Source organism: Coturnix japonica, chromosome 8 (genome assembly GCF_001577835.2).
Source record: "Coturnix japonica isolate 7356 chromosome 8, Coturnix japonica 2.1, whole genome shotgun sequence".
NCBI classification, from domain to species: Eukaryota; Metazoa; Chordata; class Aves; order Galliformes; family Phasianidae; genus Coturnix; species Coturnix japonica.
Genome location: NC_029523.1, coordinates 13892644 through 13917088, shown reverse-complemented (window position 1 = coordinate 13917088; position 24445 = coordinate 13892644). Strand labels below are relative to the sequence as shown.

Sequence of the window (24445 nt, the reverse complement as noted above, 5' to 3'; positions counted from 1 at the left end):
ACTTTTTAGGTCATGCAGTGGTTTAATTAAAAGGTAATTTCTGTTTGCAATTCCACTTCCAGAAATAAAGTGAAGATGCAAGGAGCAAGGTAACTACCAAGAAAATCAGAGGTTTTTTTGGCCTGTTAAATGTGAACATTAGAGCAGTCAATTATAATAATATGCAACAAATTACAGGCTGAAAAAGCTGGAGTGTTCAGCTTGGAGAAGAGAGGGCTCTGAGGTGACCTGATAGTGGCCCTTCAATATGTAAAAAGGAGCTAAAGGAAAGAAGGGGACAGATGCTTTAGTAGGGTTTGTGATCATAGAATGAGGGGAAATGGCTTCAAGCTCAAAGAGGGTCAATTCACCAGTCCTGAAACTCAAACTATTCCAATGCTGTTTTCTGGGAAATTTTCATTCAGAAATTTCTACTGGACTTTTTGTTTGTTTGTTTGTTTTTGTTTGACCTGACAGTTTTTGTAGTAAGGGTGATCATAACTGAAATTGGCTTTGGCTCTTTAGTTTCTTTGGTTAATTCCCTGTGTTTAGGTGTGGTTTTCTTTTTTGCTTTGATTAGTGCTTGGGTGTATGTTGTTGGTTTTCTTTTCTTTTCTTTTATTTTTTTTTGTATGGAGGCTATTTTGGTTTTCTTTTAGAAGAAGCTTTGAAGACTTAATGTGACAAATCTCTTTCCTATGGAACTTATGTAACCGATTTCTAATAATTGATGAAAGACATTAAGACAGTATCTTGAAAATAACCACACTAGTGGTGTAATTTGAAATAGTAGTAACCAAATTTTGAGTTTCTAAGGATCTGTTACTGTGGCTGCCCTAAGGCTTCTGCAGTTTGCATTGGCTGAGCTCACAGAGGTGGTAGCACTTGGGTGTGCTTCTGTGAAGGACAGGAACCAGAAGGCAGGTTCTGCCTCTACCAGAGCTCTCTGTTGCTGCACTGACACAGCCTGAAGGTTCTCTGCTCTGTTTGCCACAGGAGGTGGCATCTTGGACGCACTGGTCCTTCCTCCCTCTTAGTACCAGACAGGCTCAAAAACTTCAAGAAGGTTTGAGGCTGGTGTGCTATGCATTGTGAGAAATGAGCAATTAGAAAACCAAAATCCAAATCCCACCTGACAGTGTCCCAGTGGAAACCCTGCAGTGCTGGTTCCCATTCTGTCTGTGTTGGTAGGCAGCACATGTTTGGCAGCGCGCCTAAAAGTTTGGAGGAATGTGTGATAACAAGGCAGTTACATCCAGCTTCTTAATAACTACATTTTCTGAAAGTCCGTGGATGGCACACATTCGTTATTAGTTTGGCATGCTTAAAGATAGGTGTAGTTCAGCTAAATTTGGCTGGGAACGGCAGGGAATAAAATGAGGGGAGTCTGCCTAAATGTGAGCTTGTGGGTAAGGTGCAATGGGATGCAGTGAATGATGGCTTAGTATTTTCAAAGCATTGTGAAGTTTGACCAGGAAAGTGTTTGTGAGCTTTGGTGTGAGCTGGATGTTGAGCAGGTGGGCAGGTAGTTGCATTTAATTTGGAGAACTTACTCACAGAAGGTGACTATAGACAGTACAGGAGGTGCTTATAGACTGTTGCTCTTCTGAGACGGGATGTCTCCATGTGCTCTTCCTGTTCCAGCAGCCACTCTGGGTGCTGCTTCCCTGGTTGTGGAGCAGCAGAGCCTGCAGCATTAGCTTCTCTGTTTCACTGAGCTGCTGTTGGCTTATGCAAAATCCTGTGTATTTTGAATCCTTATTTGCTCTAGTTTAAAAATAATAAAAATGCTGATGTCTCTGTTCTTTACACTTGCAAGTTATAGCAGAATTCTAAGTGGAAAGGGTGAGTGTGTCCTCTTCCTTGCTGCTGGGGTTGTAGGGAAGTCGTGGTCTGTCACGTTATTGCTGTGCTCTGCCAGACTGAGGGGGGTTGGGGGATAGGAAGCTGGCGGCACTACAAGTGGCAGCCTGCAGCTGGGTGCTGGCGGCACTGACTGAATGCAGAAGCTCTGGATGGTTCACCGTGAGCCACAGACAGATGTCTGCCTGTTCTCAGGGCCTCTCCTCAATGAAGGTCAGAGCTTTCCAGAAACTAGGTCAGGTAGCCTAAAACGTGAGTGGGAGAAACCAAGTCACTGACTGCTTGGTGAGAAAGGCAGAGTAAAATTAATCTTGGTTATCTCATTCTGTGCTTATCCCCCTGTCCCCCAAATCTGTGGTTTTTGATGGAATTTAAAGCATGGTCAGTGTCTGTAGCCTAGTAACAGATTTGAGAAATACATTTTCTTGAAATTACATAAGTCTACAGCAGTGGAAAGTGGACTTTTGTCTCTGCCCATATTTCAGGGCTAAATGCTCAGTGATTTGGGCCACTGTTCCAGTAAAATAACTCTGAGTTTAATACTGGGTTAAAAATGAACTGGGCTGTACCAAAATGTGAATTGCACTCCTAGCTAGAACTTGGCCCCAAGTGTGGAAAAATGCCATGGAATCTATGAACCACCCCCTCAGTCCCTATACTTTGAATGATGTGCTGTCCCACAGGTCTCACTTTGAAGTTAGCAGAGGAGTCAGGGAGGCTTCTTTGTAACCTAATTAAATCTGACCCTAAATGGTCATTGTCAAGGAATACCAACCAGTGTCTTTTCAGGATGGAGCACTTGCAAATAATGGTGTTAAACTTACTGAAGGATGCGTCTAGACCTACTTGTAAGGAGAAATGTGAAGCTGCTCTAGTTAGTCATTTTGGAAAGGTGGTGACTTCTGTACTGTAAATCCGTTATCTGGTTATTTCTATAAATCGAATGCCAGCACAGGCTCTTCTGAGGATCACCATTATACGGAAATGAGCAAATATATTTGTAGATGAATCTGCGGTTTTGTGGCAAGATTGATCTACTCCCTCCCATTCCATCCAGAATGATTTATAGTGGAACTTCATCAGAATAACATCTTTGGAAGAATACTGAGAGCAACAAAACTCTCACAGTGTGCTCTGACTCACTGCAGTGATTGCTTTCCTGCTGCTAATGAGTAAATCATGCATTTAAAACAAAGATGAAGCTGAAGTTTTCTAGTCTCTGGTGTTTGATTCTGCTGGCTTGTTTTTTGACCCATAATTTTTTTGTACGTGTGATTGTGTTTTGTCTGGTACGTGAACATACAACTACTTTTCTTTAGGTTAACTTGTTGATCTCAGTAGTGGGGACATGAAATATATTCCATTTCTCAGTGGTTAGAAGCCTTGTTGAATTTGTGCTAGTGGTTGTAAGTGCTGCTTTAGTTAAGGCATTCTGTGTACAAAGGTGCAGCTGAAATGTGTTGTTCAATACCTTTCTTCTTGGACAGCAAAAAAGCCGAATGGCCTACTTCAGCATCAGGAATCCATTTCAAAAAATAACTGAGATAGCGAGGATCTCATTGAGCCAGTCTGCGTTCACCTGGTGCCACAGTTCCTGTTTAAATCAACAAATGCATGATATGCTGACTGCTTCTGTAGTTTGTGTTCTATCTCAGCTTGCTATGTGGATAATTTCAGAATGTATTTCCTTCTATCTATCCTTTATGACAAGAGATAAGGGGGAAAAAGCCCTAAATATTCCCCAGCAACCCTCTGCTTACACTTCTTATGAGTGCAGTTGGGAGGATCTGTTGTTCTCAACCAGAGCTGATCAATAATGTAACGTACTGCTGGGGCTGTCTGTTCTTTGTCTCCTTGGCTACCTCATCCCTTGGGCTAGTCTTCCTAGAGATGACAGCAAATTAGGTTTAAGATAATTGAGTTGGACCTTAATAGTTAAAAGCTCAAGGAGAAACACAGAAATTCAGGAGGCAGTGTTTTCTTTAGCTGCCTTTGTTATAAATATTCTGTAAAAACTCTGCATCTTGGCATTTGATGGATCCTTCTCAGGTGTACTTGACAAATTTCCAAGTCTGCTTCTTTTGTCAATTTGTCAAAGCATCTGTAGCAAATAAAATGTTGTGCTTTGTCCAGAACTTCCTTACAGTTACTGGAAGAGAACAATCAAATGATGTTTGTTGCTTCATGTGCACTCCTGAAACTATCTGAAGTTAGATAAAGCCTGTTGCCTTAATGGACAGAAAGAGGAGTTCTGATTAATCCCTAAAATCAGCCTCCCCACTGCTGAAGCGCAGTGACAGTAAAGTCTTTGCTGTTGTTTTTGGTCTGGTCTCCCTGGCTGAAGAGAGAACAGAACATTTACTTGGCTTCAAGTAAAGGAAAAGGCTGCATTTTCAAAAGGGGCTCAAGCTTCTGGACACTTAAGTTTTTGTGACGTTAGCTATTCTTTTTTTCTTTCTATGTGATGAAACAGTGAAACAAAGATTGAGTTGAATACTTATTTGCTGAGGTATGATTTCAATCATGGAAGTTTCTTAGAACTGAAACCAGTTTGTTTGCTGCTCAGGTTTGTGCTGCAGAAACCAATGATGAAGCTACAGAAGGCAGGTACCCAGGAAACCCTTTCAAGTAGTTTGCGTGCTAAGCTTCAAATACATCTATGTAACCATATCCGTATACAAAATGGAACGTAGAACATGTTTTTCTTTTTAAAACAATGATATTTCCTGTAAGATAGTTACCTTTCTTCCGTCTAAAAACATGGGAGTGGTAGATGGGTACTTCATATTTCAACTTATGCATGCATGCTTGCAGCTTTTATTCTTCCTTTCATTAATTCTCTCAAGATTTGGCACAATAAGAGCATTATGTAAGACTAAATCATTCTCGCGTAATTGTGAGTGAATGCCTTTCATGAAGTGCTGGGTGCCTATCATGACTGTAAGTAAAAATGAATCACTTCCTTTTTAAATGGAAGCTTTAAACCTAACATTTTATGTAGTTAATTGCCACAAGCCAAAATAACCTTTTGAGCTCTCTGAATTTTCACAGCTGTTAACTGGAGGAAACAACCCACACTGATAGAGAAGAAACTTAAGAATTTCTAAGAAATTATTCCCCACTCCAGCTTCTTCTTTTAGCATAAAGCCCAGCTCATCTTTGCCAGAACATCAGCACTTCTCTGTAGAGGGAAACCTATGGATTGTCAAAAGGACAGAATTATGAAGAATAAACCAAGGACAATATGAATGTAGAGATGACCCTTCAAAAGCACAGAGAGCGGTTAACAGCTCAAGAAACACAGGTGACTACACAGTTGCTAGGTTAGCAGACTATGTAGGTGCAAGGTTCCACAGTTCTGTTACTGAACTGCAAAGAGCTCTCTCTGTATTTTCCAATAGATGGGGAAATTCAGGGATGTGTGCTGTGCATGCTTTTAAGTTAAGAGAATAAATCTCTGTATTACAAGGCAAGGTTAATATGTGAAATACGAATCAATACAGAAAAGGATCAAAACTGGGAGATCCCCTGTTGGAAATATGGGAGAGACAGTGCAGGGAAAGGTAAGAGGCTATAGAAACAGCTGGGGCTGCAGGCATGAAACCCAGGTATGCTGGAGACTTTTTTTGGTCTGTCACAGTTTTCCACTGTAGGGTGGTTATTGCCTGCTACAAGAGTGAGGTCCTTGCTTCAAGCAAGACACATGAGAGCAGGAGTGAAGGGCCTGGTGCTGGAAGAAGCTTGTGTGAAAACAGCAGGCTGGCAGCAGGAAGACATGGAAAGAAAGAAAGAAGGAAGAGGGTGGGTGAAAATCAGAAACTCACTGGGCAGTTGTGGTAAGGAGGAGGACATAGGAAATACTGGGAGAGAAACAGAAATGTTTGCTAAATATCAAATGAAGTGAACAGTCCTTGTGGTGAGTGGTAGAGAGGATCTGGCAAGGACACAGCTAAAATATTCTGTTGAAAGTAGCACAGTAAATCATCAGTGCAGGAACAAAAATCCATTTTTGGCAAATGCAGAAACAAGAAGTGTGGGATATAGTCAATATTTTAAAAGACCAGTGGATGGCAGCATATTTTTGCTACGGTTGTCACACCATATGTTCTGGTTGCAGCTTATATGCTGACTTGAGCATCGCATGTCAGACACAACATGGATTTATTCTTGGGACAAGTTAGTACCAGCTGCAAAGATTTGTGCTTTTTTTTTTTTTTTTTTAGTTTGCATTTGGTTTGGCAGAGACAGCAGTAACCACTTTGTAGCTGTCCCATGCTGAATTGTTTGGGAGATGGGCAGTGTGTTTCACTCCCATCCTTATAATGGATAGAAGTGGAACATAAAGGAAAGAGGATAATATCATGACCAAGCGGTACCCACCTTTAAACATTTATAGGAATGATTCAGAGAATGAAAACTCAGAAAGCCAGGCCTAAGAATCACCTTAAGAGCATCTAATTCTATTGGTTTAGCGTGAGTTTAGTCTCTAGGCTATTATTCTTGTTCTGCTATGAAGCTGATAATTTCTTCCCGAAGTTTGGGGTGTAAACTGTAAAGAAAATAAATCCCTTGACAGATAAAGTTATATATGAGGAATATAATGGTACCAATTCAGGCTATAGTGTAACATCCGTCCATCCAAAAACTGATGAGCATGAAGTAGCTAAAGGAAAGATGTATTTTTGATAATGAAACTTTTTTTAAAGAAAAATCAAAAAAGCATTATTCTTGCTTGCCATATTGATTCGCTCTAAGTGTGTGTGGGGGGCAAAACTGACAAATCATACAAGGTTTGTCTATGTTTTCCTGTGTGCATACATTTCAAATGAGAAAGAAAAACATAAAGCATACATTTTAGAAGAACTGTTTATAAATTTATTTGATAGAGAGAATTCCAATACATTTGTGGAAATTATAGGTCTTGAAAAGCTTTTCCTTCTGTTTCATGTTCTCTGAAGCAAAACACTTGATGCAAAGCACACCTGACATCTGACTAGCACACACCTCAGTGGTTTTCTGTGCAGTCTTCACTAAAGCGTGCTCACCAAATGTTCTGCAGCACCACAACATGAGTTCCTCCATCAGCTTCAAAACCCGCGAACTATACACTCATGGTCAACAATGCTTCTACAAAAGAGACACTGCAAATACAAAAAAGAAGAGGGCACCAGCAGTCAAGGTTCTCTGGGAGACGTTACCTTGCTTTTGGTTGTGAAATGTTTATAAAGAGCAGCATACAGGAACATGGTAACCATTTCAATCATCTGAAGCTGTTAAATTTAAAGGATGTTTGTGAAAAAAACCCAAAATATAAGCCTGATTGTAACAAAATGATATTTGCAGAACGAAGTTGGAAACAGCGTTTTGTTATTGATAAATGCACTAAAAACTGAAATATACGACAAGCTCTTTTGTTTGTCAATTTGTCAGATGAGTTCTGAAGCTCCCCCTTCCAATTACAAGCCGTTCAGTACAGCACAATAGGTATTTTAAAATTAACATAGAAACTGGAATGTTTTTTACAATTGCAGCACGTTTCATCGGAGATGATTACCATGAAAAGACCTGAAAAGGGAACGCAAAAGCAGTGATTTATAGGCGCTCTAATTTTTCACTTAGAAACTCTTCCACGCTGTCTGTATTCCACTTGAGGATGCTCAGTTCTTCTGCAATGTTCCCGCTGTCGTCCAGCAGCTTCAGTACAGGGTCAGAACCACGCACGTACTGCGGAAAGAAACAAGTCAGTTCCCTTGGGCTAAAAAATGCATTCTCCATTTTAAATCCCTTCTCAATTTATTTACATCAGTTAAATAAATCAAGAAGAGAAATAAGCTCAAAGATTAACACCATGAAGTATGAACACCTAAAAAAAAGTGCTAAATGAAATTGGAGTATTGGAGAAAATACAGGCGAGGCAGCTTATGCTATAAAACCCATATAAGCTTAGGAAAAAAATCATTGCAGCCCATGCTTCAGCTTGGTTGTTCCTGATAACGCTTACTTAATGCTATAAATATTTCAGTGCCATGTGTTTTGTTCTGCATTTACAAATGTTACTGATAGAATGTTTACCAACAATATATTCTACTTTTCTTGAAGAAAACATCTACATGAATCAGATTATGGCTTGTTCTCTCCTACATTACTGTTGCCTCCTCTGTCCAAACTTAAAGGAGTAGACGCAAAGAAAGATTAAGGAAGAGGGGAGGTTAAAGCTGTAGTGACAGAGATGCTGCAAGCTCTACATCCCTGGCAGCTGTGGATACAGTGCATGGGCATGAGAGAGCGCCATAAGGCTTGCATGGAAATAAGGTATTCTGCTTTAATTGTTGTAAGCCCCTCAGTTTGATTTCTGAGTCAAGCAGATTAATGATTCTTCTCATAAAGCCATTGGACTTTTTAATTTACTTTTTAACAACTTTAGAATTTTCTGGTCAAACAGTGCAAAGGAATACTATCAATTTTTGATGTAATTACTTTCTTGCCTACTACTGTGCTCTATTTGTGCCTACTATGTCTTGCAGGTAGTGCTGGTAATGCTTCTGAAATCCTAAAATATGTAATGCAAATAAGAGCTTTTAGCAGTGCTGTAAGGATGTAGCAATGTAAGGTTACAGAAAGATTTTTACTAGAGGTATTTTACTTTACCCTATTACACAGCTAACCTAGTTGGCTTCGGTTAATGAAGCTAACAGCATCTCTAATTGGTTTTCCCAAAGTCTTGTAAAATAAATCCCAGATTCATTTGTACATCTTTTTCCCAATAATGTTTTATACTGATTGAAGTATAGACTGCTTTAATGTCTAATACAGTTACAAAGCTTAAAATAAAAATGAAACGTTCAGATATACGGGAGAGAATGCTTATGAAAGAAACTGGAGGACATACATGAATACATGAGACAGACAGAGGAAACCTGCTTTAGATGCTGCTGAGAAGACAAACTGCTTATTTCACCCGTGCATAGCTATGAAGTGACTCCAGATGGTGCCATTTGGTGAATAGAGATGAGAGCACAAAGATGTGAGAATCAAGATGTGTATCTGTGAAGTACCCTGCAAGTTCACGTAGGATTTTAAGTTTTACACTAGAATCTGAAAACAAAGAATTGCTTGTGCTTAAGGCAGTGTGGCTCACGCAGCTTTGCCTATACCAAAGTCATAGGAAAAACCATTCAGTGTATGCAGTTCTTTAAAGCTGGATGTTTGAAGGCTAAATTTAAACAGAACCAAAACAAACTGAGGAAGATCTGAGAGGAAGGAGAAATATCCAAGAATCAATGAAAGTATGGAAATGGCAGCTGCATGAGAAAATGAAGAACAGATTGAGAGAAAAAGAATTGAAAGCATGGCAGAAGCAGCTCAAGTAAACACAAGATATCCACAGAATCAGGTCAGAATGCAAGCATTCCTCACGTTCTTGAAACATCTGCTTTTACTTAAGGGTTTCAGTATACCTGTTATTGGTTTTAAACATAAAAACAAACAACTCCTTGGGCCCCAGTAACAACAAAGATTCGGCACCACTGCTTAGCAATGACCCAATTAGCGTTAGCTGCAAAAACTTGGATAGATTTATATTGGCAATGAAAGTACATCTTCTCCTGAAGGATTATTTCATCAGCAAATAAGGATGCTCCATAAAAGGGCTGTTTCCACCAGGCTTAATTCTTCTTAATATATGCTTCCCCTGACCCCAGGAAAACACAAAAACCCGTTGGTTATTACTTACCTTGATTTGCAGTCCCCTGAAGAGCTTAGGCTTATCACTCCTGACAAAAGCTACAATATGGAGAAAAAACGAGAATCAAACTTTCCCATGGAAAAAAGCATTAGAAATTAATGGCAGAATTCTCAATATCTTCACAAAAGCATTAATTCTAAACGGTATGCCTAAGGAAAATTATTTTTACCAGTGTCCCAAACAAGCTCAGATTTTCCTTGGACAGTAGTGCAGCTGTGTGGATCAGTTCCTGTGCATGGACAACTGACAGTCCTCAGCAGATCCGCGCATACACAGCTGTATATGTGGATGTGAAGGGATTTGTTAGGGCAGTCAAATTCTAGTTGGAAATGAGCTCTGTGAGGGAAGATACGGGTGAAACAAACGCCCTCGGCACACTGCATACAAGTGGCAGCAGTTGGTGAAAGGGCACTGAAGAAACTGTGGCTAAAGGTGTTATTCTTGCACACAAGACAAACAGCTTTGTCTTACAGAGCTCTCCAAGGTTACATGCTGAAAACCACCATGGAAACAAGAAGAGGAAATGAGAAGCTGGTATCTCCTCTTTTCTTCAAACTCCTAAAAGCAAGCAGTCAGCTTCACCATGGGCTCCGTGACCTGCCATGCCACAGAGAGATCGGCTGCTGATGGACGGATTCTTCACCTGAAGTGCTGGTCATACAAATGTGAGTGCTACACAGACCCTGTATCCCTACAGCACTCCATCCCTGTGTTAATGTGAACTTTAAAAAGAATATTGACAGCATGTCTGATTTGGGAACAAAATGTGAGCATAATCCACTACTTCCAAACACTTAAGTTTAATGAATATATGAGTTGCAGAAGTATTTAAAATTTATTTAGAAAATAGCTTAGTCTTCATTTCCCATTACACTCAGGTTACACTACAAGCTGAATTTAGTATCTATAGTGACATTAAGTGGATTCAGGCAGCTCCTGCGGTACGCCAGCAGTCTCCCCAAGGATGAACACTGTCAGCATGGATTGACTCTCACGGAGGTGCTGGCTGCATGTTAAAGCTGCCTTTTCAAGGTTAGACAACAATGCATCTCTTGCGAATTGCGGTGCATCCAGCTGGGGCATGAAGATGAGAGCAACCTCAGGACTAACGCCTCGTGCTGCCTCACAAAATGTAGTGCTTTCCTGGGTAATTGTAAAGATGTCCTCTGACATCTTTATACCTTTCTCTACATTACTGAAGACAGTTACCTTAACATTTCCTCAGTACGTATATACAGAGCGACATTTATTTTCTCCAGTTTTTTACTGTGTTCCTGGTACAGAACAAAATCAAATACTCTGCTGGCTGTACCAACCACTGTGCAGCATAAACAAGTTCATAACAAAATGGCACAGTGAGCTGCTAGAAAGGCCGGTACTTGAAGAAAAAGAAATCTTGCTTCTTTCTGGAGAACGTTAATGTCACATTGCAAGCTGTACTCACAGAACAATTTCAAACAGCACGAAACCACCAGTACTTGCTCACACATTTGAGTTCAGCTCTGATATAAATTCACACCGAGGCCATTTTCAGACGCTGTTTTCCTATGCCCCTATGAGCTGTTAGTTGTCTGGGCTCTGCTAGCAAGATACAAAAAAAAGTGGCAATGTTTCTCAAGTTCACAGTGAACTGAACAATTACATGGGGCTTTTTCCCTGCAAACTGAAAAATCTGAAGCTGAAATCACTGTGTAGGACTTAATATAAAAAGGAGGTTTTAGGAAACAGTCGGTATATGGAATATATTTAATTGCAAAGCTTAAAGAGAAGTAGTAAGATGGCACAGTGAAATGGAATCTCAAACAGATCTGGACTGTGGAACTCAACTCTTTAAGAACAGCCTTTAGAGGTTAGCTCAGGCTGCAGCACTTTCAGCCTTTAGCAGGTGTGAGGACTGGTTAACTGAGTGACAGATAAAAGCTCACTGGGACATGAGTGGCTGCTCACTGGCTGCAGTGTTGGAGGAAAGAAGCTCATAAAACGTGGACAGAATTAGGCGAAAGAAGAAAATATTCTCTAGGTTGATTTACATTTTGTCACTTTAGAAGTAGCTATTACACCTTTGTATCAATGTCAAACGTCTGAATCTTCTGAACGCTGAAGCACTATAGAGCATTTTTCCTGAAATTTTAGACAGCTGGAACAAAACCATTTTTTGTTAGTGGCATATTGGTTTCTAATGCTCATCATAGCGACTTTCTATATTGGTCACTTGAATTTCTATGATGCAACTAAGAATAACGTAATATATATATTTTTTTATAATTTCTATCTTCTCAATTTTGGAAGCTAAATTAAGAAACTGATATCCTGACATGCGTTAAAAATACAGATTATCCCATCAAACCCCACTTTTCCACAAAATCAGGCTCTAAGTTGAATACACGGTTGTGGAATAGACATGCAGCTGCCAGCTTACCCCGGTGCACATGGTCCCCCTTCTGCACTGCCCCAACTGTTGCTAAGGCTGTTTGCACATATTTACACCACTGCTTAATAGCCTGATGCTTAATACTAAGATTCTGGATATCTTCCAATTTTCCTCTGCCCATAGCAGCTTCAGAAATCACATACTGCAGAGAAAAAGTATTTAATACAGTTCATTCATGGGTGAGTGAGAAAGGCATTTTCCACTTTGATTTCTGCAGGATGAACTCTGAGCTTGGTGCCATGACACTATTTTTGGTGAATTAAACACCAGACTCGAAGTCAGAGCTGTTCTACTGCCTGCCTTGTGACTGTCCTGTCACATAACGTTAAGAAAATCACTTCACCTTATGCTGTTACAAAACACATGCAGTACCAAAGCATATGCCTTCTGTTTGAAGGCAACCCTGAGGTGAGGCTGCACAGCCGACCTGACTGCCGTTCTGATCAGCTACAGCTAAAGGTCAGATTGCAGAGCAGAAGACAGCCCACTGGCTTCTCCAAGGCAATCTGCTGAATGCACGAAAGGGAGAAAAGGATCAGATGCGTACAGACATTTCAAAGCCTATTGAGTACCAAGCTGTTACGCAAAGATGGGTCACACCAAGCATCAAACAATGCTTTTAAGGACCTAGGAGCAGCCTCTGCCTACATACAACACAGAAACTTACCGCTATTGTACCTTTGTTTCAACAGGGCTTTAAAACAAGTCTGTTAGAAGTAAGACCTAGAATCCTAGACAGAGATTGCTAAAGAACTGAAGAATAACTCACATACAAACTGCAAGTCTATGTATTCGGTGGCAGACACCTGTGCTATTCTCTCTGAAGCCGAACATACTGCAGGAAAGCCTTCTGACCTCAATGGGCATGACTTCACACGGCATCATAGTAAGCTGCAGATCAGTATGTTTGGCATTAGTCCTTTGTTAAAAGACTTGACTATCTACTTTTAATATATTAAGGGCACAATCCAAATTATTGAGGATATCTACATTCAGAAATACTTGTATTATTTAGTTTCCTGCTTTAGGAGAAAAGATTTCGTGCTTGATTTGTAAGTGGAAAAATACAAAATGTTAAGTTAATCTATTAATCCTTGAATGGGAGTCAATACACATAGCTGTAGAATTTCACACTTATCTTCAAACAACTATGCACACAGACAAGTATTTTCAACCTTGTTCATCTCCATACGCATCAGAAGGAATGTAACAGCCTCGGATCAGAAAGGCCTGGAGGAGATGAAAAAAAGAACTTACTGCCCTATTACATCAGTTCCAGATTTTATTCCAGAAAAAGACAACAGAGGTCCTAACTAGCTATTAACTTCAGCATCATGTCATCAGCAATGGATTTTTACTGCATGTTTTTTTCCTCCTGGTAAGCTACAGCATGTCTTCTAGCAAGAATCTGATGTGAATAAGTATCTTCCAGTAATGCAAAAGTCCAGTTGTTCAAATTTTCAATCCTTCTTCTACTTAAGCCATGCGTCCTGTTTTGATTTATTGCACTGCTTATCACTGTGACACTACGGGCACCTTTCTAACTAAGTATGTCCATATGTATTCATCCAAGTTTTAAAACTGTACCTACTCTTCTCAGTTGATGCCAGATTTTTAGTCCCCAGAACCTTTTAGCTACTAAACTCTCAACACTACATACAGATAAACAACTTTGCATCACAGCTAAATTACGCTAAAGATACTGATCACACCCTGAAAAGTAGCAGCATACTTTTTTGATGAAGGTGACCATCCCTTCTACCCATGATTGTTAAAACAAAGAGGTCTATAATTTGATCAGCACAAAAAATCGTCAGTACTCCGAGAGCTGCATCAGAAAGGAACACCTCCATCAGTAAAGAGGAACGCTGCAAAATTAGCATCAAGAATGATCTGCTCCAAGAAAAGTATTTCAGGTCTTTCTGTGATGCATTGAAATGGGTCACACATTAAAATACTAGTGATAGGAGACAAAAGACTTAACATTTTATCGAATCATGATTCTGCGTGGTACTCTGTGCAACTCTGAGTGCAGTACATACACCTGATTTTTATTAATTAGAAATAAGAAACACTACGTGTATACAAAAAGTGCTACGGGAAATAACTGATCTCTCATTATCACACATGGGGTGTGAAACACGAGAGCAGCAATGATAGAGATGTGCCTCAATCTGAAGGATTTGTTTAGTTTGTATATATGTATATAACCTAATTACAAAAGATTATGATAGAATGATGGATGTCTCTCATTAGAATATCCTACATTGCTTAGCAAGAATTATACTGACTTGTGCAAAAATAACACTAAATATTATTCTAACTTTCAGATTTCTGTTAGCAATACTTAAGAACGACAGATAAAGTGAATGAGGAAATAAGTGATCTTACCCAGAAGTGCACCCCCACCCCCCAGCAGACTACATTCTAGTATCTCTAAGATTCCCCTCACAGCTGCAGAACTTGAGCAATACAGCAGTGCTTACTGACTCCCTGAAGCCAGAGGATCTAATGTAGTTGCGTGTTGCGTGAGTTCAAGGATGAAGGACTTTCTGTAACATCTGCTGGGAGTACATTCATTGTGTCACTACAAGTCACACAGTGAAAGGTCAGAATTATTCTCCTGATGAACAAAAAGAATGCCAAGATGTGAAAGAAACGTTCAGTGTAAAAAGCCAGCCTAATTCAGTGCTGCTAAACACAGCAAAAAGAACATAGGAGTGCAGACCTTGTGATCTTGTATCTGATCATGAACAGAGCAGGGCTGCCACTGAAAAGTCTACTTCAAACAAATATATTAGATTAGTCACAGACCTACCCAATTTTGTTTTCTACCTCAGAGCCTCAGTTTTATGTCAGCCAGAAACTGTTTCACTGTCTGTGCCAGCTGGTCTAAGAAGATCTTACTTCATCTAAGAATTTTGTCACTTATACCTTCAGTGTCCTACTTTGATGGAATAATAAATGTTTAAAAGCTGTTTTATAAGGAGCAATTTCAAAACATACGTGCTAAAGGAATTATTTTTACAGTATAGAATTTATTATGCAGCATTCTCTTCTTATGGGAAACTGAGCAGGAAACAATATCTCAGTACTGAACATACTACAGAGGTTTACAGGAATGTAAACTGTTACCTGACTTATCATGAGAAGCTTTATTTGAGAAAGATAACAGGTACCGTTGGCCACGCTCACAGAAGCACTCAGCAGGCTGCGATGGCATTACAAAGAATAACGCTAGCTACACGTGTACATTCTACTGCTTTTTAAAATTTTCTAATTATGCTTCTAAATTTTACCTCATCAACCTCCTGCAATAACCGTAGCAACAAATCCAATCGCAAGAGACTCAGATTGGGTAACAGCAGAAACTGCTGAGGAAAAAGTCTGTTTATCCCTCCCTTCATTTTACCATCTCAAAGAGAAGAATTCGTTCAGATGAACAAGGATGGAAAAGCAAACTATTAGCATTTGTAAGTTTTTCCTTTGCACTGAAAGCTTTTGGAGGATCTTTTACAGTGCACATAGAGAAGTTGGGGTTATTTTTAAGTGTGCTGAGTTTGAATGAACATGGGGATTACACAGTTACCTCTACTAATACAAGTCTCCTCACACCCCTAAGTAGCACAAGCAATGTAATTAGTTCTTGTTTTGGTGTTTTAAACAGCAGGAAAGAATCTTTCCTCCGGCCTTGTGGTCAGTTAATGGAACTGTGTGAAGACTGGAGTGGGAGGAGGGAAGTCCAAAGCAGTGTAACTCATACTAACTGCAGCCTGGTTTTAATTCCTTTTATTACTTGTTCTTTAGACCACCTTCAATTAAGGTAATACAACTTGCAACTCTTCTGACACAATATATGAAACTTATGACTACTTGTAGTAGCATTAAAAGCACATCTTGTCATTTTGCTATGATGGTATTTTGTATTTTAAAGAACAACAGTAGCTTTACTTACCCTGGACTTGAGGGAACCTTCCCAGTTTTCATCCACATACCTCTAGGACAGCTCCTGCATAAAGCTGCAATAATATATAGAAGTTGTTAATAGAAGTATAAACTACTTGATGGTTCATGGCATGTAATCTATTGATCTGAGCATCAATATCAGTTCATTAGATTTGCTATTGAAATATTTCATCTATTTGTCTTTGAGAAGATAGTGACGTTGAGCTAACCTCAATGCCTGCACTTAGACATTGGTCTCCTCAATTACCTATGCAAGGTACCCAGATTCACTGCTTTTAAAAAAAAATAAAATAAGTTCACTTCAGTTCTTTAAAAGGTAGCATCTCAATAAAAATAGACGTATTGCTCTTGTGTAAGGTCACATCTCTGAACTTTGTTTTTCTGGCAACTGGCTCCACAGTATGGTGAATCTTAAATATAAGGTAGCAGCAGATTTTTCTTGCTACCAAAATAGAGTTTTCTACTGTAAAGCTTGGCATTTCATCTCAGAAATAGCTGTCAATACTGTTTACCAAATTCCTTCTGGCTGTGGAACTCCTACTGCTTAGAGAGGGGCCGACAGAATAAGCTTCAGTTAAACATTCTTGAATTCTATAAACAGTGAATACTAGCTCCTGTTTTCTGATAGCAGCATTTTCATAACAAATGTGAAAGTCCAGACGGAAGAATATAAGAGTGCTGAAATGAAGTAAAATTAATGTTTGACTTAACCTGTGGAGACAAGCAATTAAAAATATGCTTTCACTTTAAAATTTACTAAGTGCAAACCCTTCTGAAAAAGGAGCAAAGACCAAACTTGATGTGACAAAAAGCTCAAAGTGAGACAATTTTATTAACATTTCCTCCCTCATCCATGTTGGCAGTCAGGGCAGCCAGGGAATGCATCTGCAGTTCAGAATATGAATCTTCTGATTTCCAGTTCCATTCGATACTGCTCTAAGTGCTGTGGATCAGAACATATGAAATACTCTATGCTCATCTGCAAGGAAATTACAGCTTCTTGCCTGAGCTCAGCGAATCAGTAATCATTACTTCCACAGGAAATGGAACTAAAAATACTACACTACAATATATGTAGAAGAGCCTCTCAAAAATATGCTTAACTACATGCAAGCTTTTTTTCATCCCCAAATTAAAATATTTAAAAGGCACAGACAAAAATCTCAGATACCAGCTTGAATAACTAAATTTCTCTGGATTGAGATCATGGAAGTTTTAAGATGGAGGAGTTACATACATTGAATAGTGAGATTCTAAACTTAACCTGGGCCTCCATTCATTATTCTTTTAAAAGCATTCCAACAACCATTATATTGGCAGTCGTACTTTCAGATATTACTTTGCATGCTTGCTAATGCACTGAGCATTTCTCCTTGTTCTATATGCTGACAATTACTCGCATTTTTCTATCAAGAATTAGTAGAAAGAAATAGAGGTGTAATAGCCTTCTTCCATCTGTTCAGCAATTATGTTCTTTATGGGCATGAAGAAGTAAGCACAGCAGATTTAGGACAATGGTAACATGAACATTTGTCAGTTCTTTTTGCTGAAAACAATTCTTCCAGTTTATTTTTCCTTTCAATAAGGATTCCTATGGAAGCAAGATCACTGTGAGAATCTAAAATGTAAGACGTCACATGATTACAGACTAATCCTCCAAGCCAGTAACTGACACACATAAAATTTTAGCAAAGAAAACAGCGCAATTGCTGATGCTTAGAAATATATTGAGCTTCTATCTCTGCTGTAACTGAAGCCCAAATGTGCTACTACAAAAAAAGTTCAGATTCATGCTGGGACAAGCAGATGCTCTTTATATAGCTAGACCAAAAGAATCCATTGACTTCACTCGTAACTTGAACAAAGGTGCCTTTTGCAAGAAACACAGGTTTATTTGCATTGCTTTGGCCACAAGAGAATTCTTGTGAACATCTTCTGCCACTACTATTCCATCATGTCCAGAGCAGATTGCTGTGAACTTTTTTGATTCCTTCTTCATGAAGGCATAGACTGTGTTCCAATATGACTAAGAATGACATGTATTGCTCAGAATGGAGGCATACAAACATGGCGAGTCAGTTCGCCACACAATGCTTAACTTACAAGCTAATGCACTCTATAATAATGCCTCACTTGTTTTAGTGTTCATGAAAGTGTGCATAGTGCTGCAAGCAATGAAGTAAAGTCTCTAAACTATTACTGGTGTCCATTTAGTTATGCACTTCCAGGCTGACTCACGTCTGCATCTATATAAGTAACTTCTTTTTAAAAACCTGCTAGCTGTTACTCTTCCTAAGGCTCTTATGACAAAGACTGAACTTTTTCCCTCATCCTTTACAAAGCTACAACTTTTTTTACAACTTTCAACTCATTCATCATGATCAGCATCACATGGTGCTGCATCAACAGTGACAAAAACAGATGTGTTTTTAAAAATACATTAAATTATCCCCCATTTTTTACTGTAACCACTGACTAAACCTGACCCTCCATGCATTATAAAGTGACAATCAACTTTGATCTGTATGCATTTACAATCAGCTAAAAATTACAGTACCATCATGTCTTAAAACATGCAGTGTAATGGGTTGTTAATATAAAGGCATGAAGGAGTAAAGAGCTGCCTGACAGTATCTAAACTAGATACTGCAGGAATACTATGTTTTGATGGTTCAGGAATACTAAACTATCAACTCTTTTATTTTAGTTTTTAAATAGAAAACTTGATTCATTGAAATAAGGGAATGCACAACAACATATAAAAGGTTTTATTTTCTGTGAGGGAGAGAACTGAGAACTCCACTTTTTCCCTAAAGACAAAAGACGGACAAGAATCTGTGGGTTAGGAGAGCAGCAGTCAGAAAACCTCACTGTCAAGAACAGAATGAATTGATGTTCAAAATGCAGAAAGCCTGCAAAGCCACACAGATCGTTCTGAAATGAAGTCACTGGTAAATTTAGCTACAAAGAAACCCTTCTCATTCACAGCTCATTATGTGATGGGAGATGCCCATCTATAAGAGTCTAGACACGAAGATTCAAATAGCCAGAAAAAGTGTTATCTGAATTAGTGATTTCCAGCAGATCTAAGCACTCATTATTTGCAAGGAAAGCAATTCAAACTGGATTTCCAGAGGAAAACAAACAAAAAAACAACCATGGGATCGTGGGTGTTTGAACGCTGAGCTAAGTTGCTAAGAAAGACCGCAGAACCTTCATCCTTGGACATATTCAGAATGTAACCAGAAAAGGCTCTGAGCTTTGCTTTGGGTTGGAAATTCTTCTGTGTGCACACATATCAGAGCTGTGTGTTATAGTTCCAATCTCCAGAATACAGGAAAATGTATTACCTAAGGCTGTGCCAGTGTTGGTACTAACCCAGCTCCTTGCTGCAATATTGTGTCGTCATTCTTGTGCTTTCAAACCAAGGACCCCCAAGCAACAATTCTTCCCAGAGGATAAGGTTTTAGCTCTGTTCTTTGCAATGGTATGGTGTAAGGACAAGCGAACAGTAAATGTGAGACAGGCATGCAGGAGAAAATGTAGAAGTCAAGCACCCAGCAGTGAGGTAACTTGGGATCTCTGTGGTCTGTAGTGGGAGCAGAAAGGCAAAGTGGAATAGAGGATAAGTGTTGTGGAAAACGGGCTCCTGTGTACAAGCTTGTACTTGAGCCAAGAGAGCAGTTGTAAGTAAGCTAAAAATTAGAAGGTTAGCAGATTTCAAGCTCTGGTTTTGAAATATGATGTCTGAATGACTCTGCTATCTAACCATCTATTTGCCTCTAGAAGTATAATCTCCAAATATCTCTTCATCTCTGGAATCTCTGGAGATAGAAAACACTGAGAATGGAATACATCAACTATTTACTTGTCTTTGTACATTTAATTAATTTGGAAACTGCACATTCTGAAGTTGTTCCAACAAACGTAGAGTCAATCATTTTATCTAGATGTGTACTTAAATGAAGGAGGTCAGATTTAATTAATTAAACATTTCATTTGCCAGCACAGATGCACATACACAATTTTAACTCGCATTTAGCAAATTCCCATTTACTGTTGTTCTAACCTTCTTTCGCACTTCAGAACAGAAAGAAGTCTCCCACATGTAAGGCTCATCCTGCTACAGACAGATCAGTGCCTTTTATCTTAGTTTGACTGAAGAGATGAACCTTCAGTGAATTTGGCCCAAAGTTTTTCTATATTAGACACAATAATCCTTTTTAAATTTCAGTGATATTTTAGCGATGTATATTGTTACATCTAATACAAGTTGAGCAAAAAATAATGTTAAGTTTCTCGTTATCTTAACAATGCAGAGGCCAGATAGTCCAATAAATTATTAAGTCGTGCTTTGACAAGTTTTTATATTTTAACAATCCTGAACACACGCACAAGAAAGATAAAAATGTCTGAATTTCAGACCCCTCCGCTGAATTCTGTACAAGGCAGCAACTACCCACAGCTGAGGAACTTGGAAAGTGTGCACATGGGCACTTTGTATCAATACATTCACCTTGTGTTACAATAGGGTTATACACTAGAAACAATGTTGCACACACGTAGTAGACACATAAGATGTTACCTTGTTACCTGTAAGAGTTGGCCATATATGCCATACATTTTAATACCACAAATTTCCTGGTCAACTTTTGCTTACAGTAGACGTTATCTAATTCAGCAAACTGCATGACATCACACCATTAGGAACACTTGACAATAGAAAATTCAAATGCTGTAGAACGACACATCATAGTGTGCAAAATATACTTCAAAATTCCATTTAGAAATATTTATTTGTGAGGGCTGCTGCAATCCCACACAGTACAACTACGATGATTAACGGGTGGCAGATTTCATCACACAGTTAATTCCTAACATTGATTGGAATTCTGACACGCATATATTGCTGAGATAAACCTAAGATTATAATACACAATTAATGGAATATGCTTATGGCTATGCTTGAGATGATCACATGGCATAAGCGAAAGCTGCAGATGGAGTGCAGCTATTTTCGGCTACTGCAAAATATGGACAATCTCTCCTGCTACTACAATTTCACGCACAGTTACCTTCACCTCCATTTCATCCTTCTACGTTTTACACACCAGCAGTGCTCTGCATCTGACAGACTGAGGCTTAAAACTTGCAGCTGTCTAAAGCAATACAGTTTAATCCAGCTTGTGAATGAGTCTTCAGCTGGATACAAAATCTTTCGTAGAGGAGAAAATAACTGAAAGAATTTTTTTTCATTTTACCTACGGTAAAATTATGAAGTAATGAAAATATTTCATTGGACAGATGGCAGCGGAAGTTAAGAGTGAGACACATACTGGGTAACCAGAGCAGCTCGCAGCTATTTTCCACCATGTCAATTCACAGAATACTGGATCAATAACAAGATGAGAATTAATAAATATCTTTCAAGGATATGAAAGAGCTGAGTTCCACAAATACACCACATGTGGGCTTCCACTGACGCTACTCAGCACAAAGTATTTTTAGGATAGGGCATATTTCACAGATTGTTTTCCAAAAGGATTGACGATACGAAAACTCCCAGATTTCTAACCCTCCCCACATGCTTTTAAGGAGAATTAACTGCAAATCCTCAAGTCTGTGCTGGAATTCTAATAGCATGCATGGTGTGTCTGTAACACGGACAGCTAGAACGTTGCCTTGCAATAGCAATACCTGCTCATAGGCTGCATACTGCAGGCACGCCTCAAAAATAATAAAGATTCCTCTCTTCTGAGGATGTTCAGTTGTGCAAGTGATTGCACTAACAAAGCCCTGAGCACCACCACTCTGGAGCTCGGCAACAGATGAGGCTACAAACCAGCAAGTAAGTTATCTTGCATGTAGATGCAGGTTTTTAGAGTAAGGTTAAAAAATTCATTCAAGCAAAAGGATAGGAAAAAACGCTTCTAAGATTTAAAGTCTATTCACTCCCAACTATCAAACTGTCAGTAGAACAAAGATTTAAGAGTAAAATAGTAAGCTCAGTTACAGATGCCTGTTATAAGTGGCATTATGTTAGACCACAAATCAGTTCAAAATGTGATGACTCTGAATACAATCCGTTAAGATATTAACATAAAAACTCCCAGCACTGATTTTCTGCTGCCTAGTCTGCGGGGGGATTTACTTGGCACAAATTTCAGAAATTCAGCAGATATGAACAGATTTCCAAACAGCGGCTGTGAACGAATGTAGCAATATCAGAAATTCCACACTCTGAAAAAGCATTCAAGAGAATATTAGGAATGATGCTATAATTTAGCACTCAACCATATAATCATGAGGGTAGAACAATCCAATATTTCTATTCAGCGGCAAATTACTCATGTTTGCTACAAAACCCTAACAAAAAAATGAAACCAAGCAACCTAATGAGAAAAAACAAACTTCTATTAAACAATCTCCAGGTTCCTATGCATATACAATAAATTCTGGCTCACTGCAAAGGAATATGTCAAACAACCTTGAGACTCCTTCCAGCTCTGTGCTTTCTGTTCTATGCTGAGCGTGACTAAAATGGAAAAGACTGCATATACTTTTAATGTAAAGCCCTAATCACAAAATGGCACCTGCTCAGTCTTACACAAGAAGCACCATCAGCTACAGGGTGAAATCTAGGTCTGGTTCAGGATAATCAGAAAAGATATCTATTGATTTAAATTCCGTTCTTGTTTGATCCAAATTTATTGATGCAAAAATGTTTATGACACAAAGTAAGTGACACCCATGAGTAAATTATAAAAAAATTAAGTCAGATTTCTTCCTCAGAAAACCCATTTATCTGGTTCAAAACCCACCTTTCTGGTTTCCAGCTGAGCTTCTTCTTGGCAGCACTGCCTACAGAATGGATCCAACTGATTCAGATTGAACTGCCCCAGAAGGTTGCAAGAGCTGCAGAGCAAGTTACTGGAGAAGCCAAGTTCCCTGCAAGCTTCTGATGACAACTGTGCTCCATATACGTGTATCTGTAAATCAACACAATGGCACACATTAGTATTCAATTAGTTGTTTTTTTTGTTTGTTTGTTTTTTTTAAGTTTTTTAGATGCTTTAAACATCAAAAGAATTAATTATTTTGTGAACATTTTATTATTACTCTTAACTGCCTGCTCATAAGTGCAAACCACCACCTTATCTTGAGAAGTAGTCTTAAATCCAATAGTAATGGATTTCCTATTATGACTATTACATCATGTACAACGTGAATATTTAAGGTAACAGATCTGCTACTTTCCTCTATATTGCTACCACTCTGGGGTCTCTCTTGTGCCTGCTCCAAAGAAAGAACAACAAAAAACCATCTGTCAGGAATGAGCTGCAGCTCTGTGAAAGATGCTCTTGTGAAACAATCCCAATAAACATCCCACTACTGGAGGCACACCTGGAAAATGAGTCTTACAGCTGAGCTTGGGAAAAGCACAACCAGGGAGTGATGAAGTGGACCAAACTGCTCAACAGTGTATACAGGATTATGATTTTTTTTTTCTTTGGAAAAATCAAGTGTAGATAAAAACCCTGCAGCATTATGAACATCTGATTGAACTCTGATAAAAGGGCCTGCAGCACCTCTGCGTTCAGAGAAGGCCCATCTGAACACGAGCACGCTGGAGCAGGTGACAACACAGCGGTCAAAGCGTTGTTCTGGGCCAGCAGATGCTGACACAGAGCCACGTTTCTCACTCACATAAATCACCTCTCCTTGGTATTTTTCCTCAAGTTTTATGCCCCGATTGCGCTACTCCAAAATGACTCTGAACTGTAACAGAAGCGCTGACATTTGGGTGAGACCCGTCAGCCCCACCTCAGCAGTACGTCCATCCTCCCGTACAGCGTTGCACGCCCGTCGTAGGACTGCTTTGCTTTTACATTAAAATTTAACACACAAAAGCAATCACAGCACCGCTACAGACCGCCTTAGGGAGGATCGACGAGTGACAAACCCTCGGGCCGTGCTTTCTGCCCGCTCCCGGCCTCCCCCACCCGGAGCCGCTTGCCGGGGTCTGGCCCAGCGGCACCGCCCTCAGACCCCGGGGCCCGGACCGCAGGGCAGCGAGCGGGCCCGCATCGGCAGCCCGCAAACCTCCCTCCCGCCCGTCCCGAGCCCCGCTCCTCGCAGGGCAGCGCCGCCGCGCTCAGCCCCGACCCCGCTCACCGCGGGCAGCCCCAGCAGCAGGCACAGCCAGCACAGCCCGCAGCGCATCGCAGCCGCCAGCTCGGCGGACACCGCCATCTTGGTACCGAGCAGCGCGGGGGGCGGGACGAGCGGGGACCTCGGGCTCTGCGGGTGCCCCGCGCTGCCTGCTAAGGAGCGGCGGGACGGAGCGCAGAGTGCCGGCCTGAACCGACAGCGAGCGACGGCTGCGAGGAGTCCGCGGTAACGCTGCTTTAGTGTGCTCGGTACCGCGCTGCTCAGCGGGAACAGGGGAGGAGATCGCTGCC

At 39.9% G+C, this 24445-nt stretch overlaps 1 protein-coding gene across 1 annotated transcript; it reads right to left on the bottom strand.

Annotated features, from left to right (window-relative positions):
• Nucleotides 1-6694: 6694 nt before the first annotated feature.
• SELENOF (selenoprotein F) lies at nucleotides 6695-24410 on the bottom strand. The gene is made up of 5 exons (XM_015870194.2): nucleotides 24159-24410; nucleotides 22805-22972; nucleotides 15973-16036; nucleotides 9575-9624; nucleotides 6695-7566 (listed from the first exon to the last, which is right to left on the bottom strand). The coding sequence occupies exons 1-5, from the start codon at nucleotides 24234-24236 to the stop codon at nucleotides 7435-7437; spliced, it is 492 nt and encodes a 163-aa protein (XP_015725680.1). The 5' UTR covers nucleotides 24237-24410; the 3' UTR covers nucleotides 6695-7434.
• Nucleotides 24411-24445: the final 35 nt, after the last annotated feature.